Source organism: Melanaphis sacchari, unplaced genomic scaffold (assembly GCF_002803265.2).
Source record: "Melanaphis sacchari strain LSU unplaced genomic scaffold, SCAv2.0 Contig21_pilon_pilon, whole genome shotgun sequence".
Lineage (NCBI taxonomy): Eukaryota > Metazoa > Arthropoda > Insecta > Hemiptera > Aphididae > Melanaphis > Melanaphis sacchari.
The window spans coordinates 349,978-355,683 of NW_020271096.1; the positions used below are offsets into that span (position 1 = coordinate 349,978).

The window sequence follows — 5,706 nt, forward strand, 5'->3', positions numbered from 1 at the left end:
TTAAGGCTTAAGCATGTCTGGTATATTAGCTTCTATATATTATAAAAATAATATACCTATGATAGCATTGCCCATGACTATTATTATTAATCTTTGTAATATATCAATAATAAATTATATTACACGTCATTTAATGTACACACAAATTAAAATAAATGCTTTACTGCAAGCTTACTCTCAAAATACCCTACACAAAATCTAAAATACTATTTATTTGACTTTAAATACTACAATGCATGATATCTTTATAAATTCTCTAAATATTTAGTATTTTTATACTATTGTACCATTTGTACCTCTATTAAGTGCCAACTGAAAAAAAAAAATACAATTACATTTTATCAATAAAAACTAAATAATTTGACGTACGTTATTAATATCTTTCTTCTACCCGATAAAAATATCTATCAGTAAAAAGGCTGTATGACTGTATAAGGTTAAATTTCAACCCTTTCTAAGTACTATACTTACTTTTAATAAAAGTTATTTACTTATTAAGTCTAAGTAAAACAGTAAAAATACTTTCATTCTTGAAAAATGTTCCGATTTAACATAAATGCGTGACACCCCGTAGAGAACATTGAATGTCATACAACAACAAAAACCTTTTAGTGTCTAATGCTGATACATAAAAACAATGTCCACTGTTAGGTTTAATGTTGTATATAACAATTTATATATCTATTTGTGTAAATGTTTTCAGTTAAAATATTCAGTAGTTTTTTTTTACTTTTATTTTATCTCTAGGATGGGGATTTAGTTTTCGGGGATTATTTTTCTAACTTAATCACGTGCACTTAAATAAATTAAAAACCTATTATCAAATTTAGCGTTTGACTAGTTTGGGTTGTTTAATAACAATAGGTCTTTACTCTTTACTCTTTAATTAATAGGTCTATGATTTAACGGCTGAACCATAACATTACATAGGCTATCTTTAATCATGTTTAAAGTTTAAACCATAACCTAATATTAAGGTACCTAATAACTAATAAGGTATATTCGTATATCGGAGCAATATATTAGATACCTATATGGCTATATGGCTATATGGCTATATGATTTATTCTGTGGTTCTATATTATTTTTAATTTCTAATGAATTATAATTTTAAATAATCCTGAGTAGTTGAGTTTTTATATATGAACTATATGAAGTATTTGGGAAGTAGCTGGTTTTAATAGTTTTATTGTCTTGTTATTTTAACATATAGTTTAAGCTTAGTGCCACAAAATTTGTTTTGCTAAGATAGTAATGCATTCAACGGTATAACACCCTGGTTCTTATATATGTGAAATCTATTATACGAGAAATAAATAACTAATTAATGAAGTTATGATATACATGTATACACAATAGATACATGCAGCACAGATTCACTGTTATCATATTTATTTCTTAATAGTTGATAAACTAAAAATTATTAAATAGATAAAGTACTTAAAAGTAATAACTTTTCTAGCAACTATTCTTGTTGAATATTAAAAAAATAAACTAATCAAAAAAATCCTTAGATTAAAATTTTAATTATACATATATAAAAATATTTTATAAGAATAATAATTATATTTTTATTATATTGATCATTTAATAAATTATATCATAATAATATTACCTGATTTTAATAAAAAAAATTAAATAAATTGTAGGTATGTTTTTTTGTGAAAATTTTTCCTTTTGCTTGCGTGTCTATCCAAAAAACGTAGGTCATTGTTTGAGAGTATTATTGAGTTAAATCGGTTTTTTTGATTATTTTGCAGAGCATTAGGCAAGTTTATGAATTTAATCAATTTTTATACTAGGGATTGTTCTGTCTAGTAAGATGATTTTTGTGGGAATTTTTTTTTTATACTATTTATTTATCTTATTTTGTTGAGTGGTGAAAATTTCAAGTGAGAAGTTGACAAGTTTAGCGTTACAACCGTGTAGGATACAGAACACAGCTTTTTGAATCAAATTAGAATTTGAACTTTAAAACAAAATCTGACGAATTACGGGCGTCTCAAAACATTTTTCTAGGGAGATGCAAAATTAATTTAAAAAATAAATGAAGATTTATTTTTATACATTTTATTTATAGTACCTACCTACAAATGTATAAATGTATAATAATGTATTTCTTGTACATTATTATGTTCCGTCATACTTACATTTTAGGTATTGTTATAATACATTTTATCCTTAGAACATTATTATTTTTAGTCATCATCACAATTAGGCAATACATTTCAAACTTTAGAGGGGGTAAGTGCTCCATCTTGCCCCCCCCTGGAGACAACCATGCTAACGACAAATCAAATGAAATCAAAACTCATTAAAGACTACAACTTAGAGACTTTGAACTAAATACGTTTGAGTGTGCTGCAGGCCGGGCCCTTAAATGTCTTTAAAATCTTTGGGAAATATAGATAAAGATTATTTATTTATTGCTTACACAAATAATAAATTGGTTAATGGCGTCATCATAGTATAACACTATGTTCACCGTGAAACGATAAGAAGCACGACGTATAAAATATAGGTAGGTAATATTTTCTCTATAAACCGTAGTGGCGTGGCCTAAAGATAAATACATGGTTGAATATAAACAATATAAGCATATATATTATTATTGTACCTACCTATACCTATATGGTGTGTTTTGTACATACAATGTGTATTTATCTGTAGGCGACGTCAAACGAGACAAAACTTACCTACTCATTGCTTCCACCGGAACCAGGAACTATGAGCTATTCATAGGTAATATTATAATAAGAACACGACGTTTTGTTCCACAGATATATTTTCTCAAGTCAACTTGTTCCAATGATATCGATTTCCGGCTTTTATCAAATTTGATAAAGATGCGCGTGTTTGATACTGATATCAGCAGCTATTAACCTTGATTAGACGAGCCACACGCGCGTGTGGATGGCGAGACGGTAGCGATCACGGCGGCTGGCGAATGAACTAATTTCACTGTTCGTAACCGCCAACCGGCTTACAGAGTAGTAGCGAGTAGCCACAATCTTGCTTTTACGTCGGACCGGTAAAAACAACAAACTTGCGATTTTATCACGATACAGATTACAGAAGATGAGTTCTATTCCGTAATTCTAATAATTCTATTACGATTACGCGTTGTTGACGTATAGGTACGCGACATTAATTATCAATTAAACGACATTAATGATGGCCGGCAACACCGATTGGAATTCGATTGTGATGACGGCCGAAAAGCTGCAGGCCAACGCCATCACCGACACGGGCATGCCGAGCGTCACCCGGAACATCCGACAACTGTTGGACGCCGCCGAAAACCTGTGGACCAAAGTCGGCGCGCCGGGCGTGGAGGCCAAGGGCAATGTGTTCTTGTGCAGCCGCGGCGTGGACGCCCCCCAGGTGCCCAAGCAGTTGGAAAAGCTCAGCTCTGCGGGGTCCATGGACACGCTGGACCCGAAGCCGGACATGGACGTGGACAGTTTCGTGAAGAACGAGGTGCAAAACGCAATACTCAGCCTTATCGAGTCGGTGAAGAAGAGCAACGAGGACTTTATAGACAGGCGACAGAACGAGGCGACCATCAGGGACTGGAGGAACAAGAAAATCAACATTATCAACTCGTTCCCCGGCTACGTTCCAAACTCGACGTCTAGCCCTGGTTCCAGTGTGATGCCATCAGTCGCCAAGCTCAATACCACCAATTTTGGCCTGGGTGCCCAGCTGGACCAGATCGAACTTGCATATGCCAAACATTTGTGCGAGTACAATCAACACGTTGAACACCACGGGTTTCAAACTGACATTTTGCAGTCATTCACGACAGCGGCGGAAATCGCTCATGATGACCGTGTGAACGAAATGTGGAAGATAGTCAAATGTATGAGTCAGATTGTACCTGAACACGGTTCAAAATATGTCAGGAGTTCTGCGGTCAACCAAAACACAATGATTGGAAATGCCAGGACCTATCTTGAACAAAGGTATATTGTATTTATGAAAAGCTATGTAAAGAGTCACATGTCCAAAGCAAAACTTGGTGGTGTTCCGGGTACTTATCCACTTGTACGAAGTTTTGTTAGTGTTTACATCAATCAGTATAATAACCCCGATAAGCTGTTTTATGACGGTGTACCACTTTGGCCATTAGTATACTATCTAATTCGTTGTGGCGATTTAGAATCTGTTGTAAATATTTTAGAAAAAAATAACCAAGATCCAGTGTTATTAAATGTTTTTACAAATATAAAAAAAAACCATAACTACATCAACTTAAACAACCAGGGACTAACTACATCAATAGCATGGGACTCCAATGATCCATTTAAAAAAGTGATTTATTCATTAGTCTCTGCTACCGATGTGTCGAGTAAACATTCAGATGTGATCAAGACTGCAGACGATTACCTTTGGTTAAAACTATGTCAAGTCAGAAATGATCAAGACAAGCTCACATATCCTGTTCTCCAGTCAATGATCTATGATGAATACAAAGATCAATTCAGTGATGTTCAACCTATGGTTTATTTCCAATTGCTTTTCTTAACTGGTCAATTCGAATCGGCTATTCAATTTATTTTCCGTCACCCAAAACTTTGTTGTCATGCTATACATGTATCTATAATTTTGAATGAAATGGGTTTACTGTATTTGCCCAGTGACTTTAATCAGCCAATTTTATCCAAAGACGATAACCAAATAGATAGATTAAATATAGCTAGAATGATGAAAATTTACTGTGCCAAATTTGAAAATCAAGACCTCAAAATGGCCATGAACTATTACTATTGTCTGAGACACATCGAATTTGAAGGTACAACACTTTTCATTTCCTATGTAGCTGATCTTGTAATTGAAACTGATGAATATGACAAAGTATTTGGGTACCTAAAGCCTGATGGTAAAAAACAAAACGGTATTTTGGACTCGTTTATAGTATCAGAAACACAGAAAATGGATATTATCAGAACAACAGCTTCACTTACAGAACAAAAATGTGATCTCGAGATGTCTGCTAAATTGTATGAATTGGTGGATCAATATGACAAAGTACTCGAACTTGCCAATATTATGCTGAGCCGGATAATTCAACCAGATATCTTCTCTTCATTGGACAAAACTCCTAACGCTAAAAACAAAGTGTTCGACTATGTCGAAGTTTTAAGTCAGCGACTGGCGGGAGTTGAAATTAATGTATCGGAGGAAGCAATATTTACATTTAACATGTTGAAGAGTGTTTTTGTATTTTTCGAACACTACAACAATCACAAATACACGTTGGCGTTTGATGTGCTCCAGACAATTGGTTTAATACCATTGGCTATAAACCAGGTGGAAGAACGGCTTGATTCATTTAAGAAATACAATGAATTAATATTGAGAATTATACCCGGAGTGATGACGGCCACGATGAACATGTTGTATTCACAATACAGTGACATTAAAAAAGAATCCAAAAAGTCTGCCAGGGATCCAGAACAAATGCATGCACAATTGGAATATATCAGAGAAAAAGCAAAAGCCATAACATCATTCACAGGTCGCGTACCATTCCAAATCAACTCTGAAGTAATCAATCATTTAGTGCAAACAGAAATTCTATTGTATTAATTTAAATATTTTATTGTAACAATGTGCCTATGGTTGGCGATATTATTCCTGATTATATTATTAAGTAAATAGCAAAGAATTTATTTGCAATATAAATTGTGATTTTTGATTAAA

The 5,706-nt window shown here is 33.2% G+C and overlaps 1 protein-coding gene across 1 annotated transcript; it reads left to right on the forward strand.

Annotated features, from left to right (window-relative positions):
* Positions 1 to 2,978: 2,978 nt before the first annotated feature.
* LOC112594027 (nuclear pore complex protein Nup93-like) lies at positions 2,979 to 5,706 on the forward strand. Its single transcript, XM_025338620.1, has one exon. The coding sequence runs from the start codon at positions 3,172 to 3,174 to the stop codon at positions 5,590 to 5,592; it is 2,421 nt and encodes an 806-aa protein (XP_025194405.1). The 5' UTR covers positions 2,979 to 3,171; the 3' UTR covers positions 5,593 to 5,706.

Bases quoted from the DNA above. Each gene is read 5' to 3' on its own strand.
- LOC112594027 (XM_025338620.1), top strand. From the start codon at position 3,172: ATGATGGCCGGCAACACCGATTGGAATTCGATTGTGATGACGGCCGAA.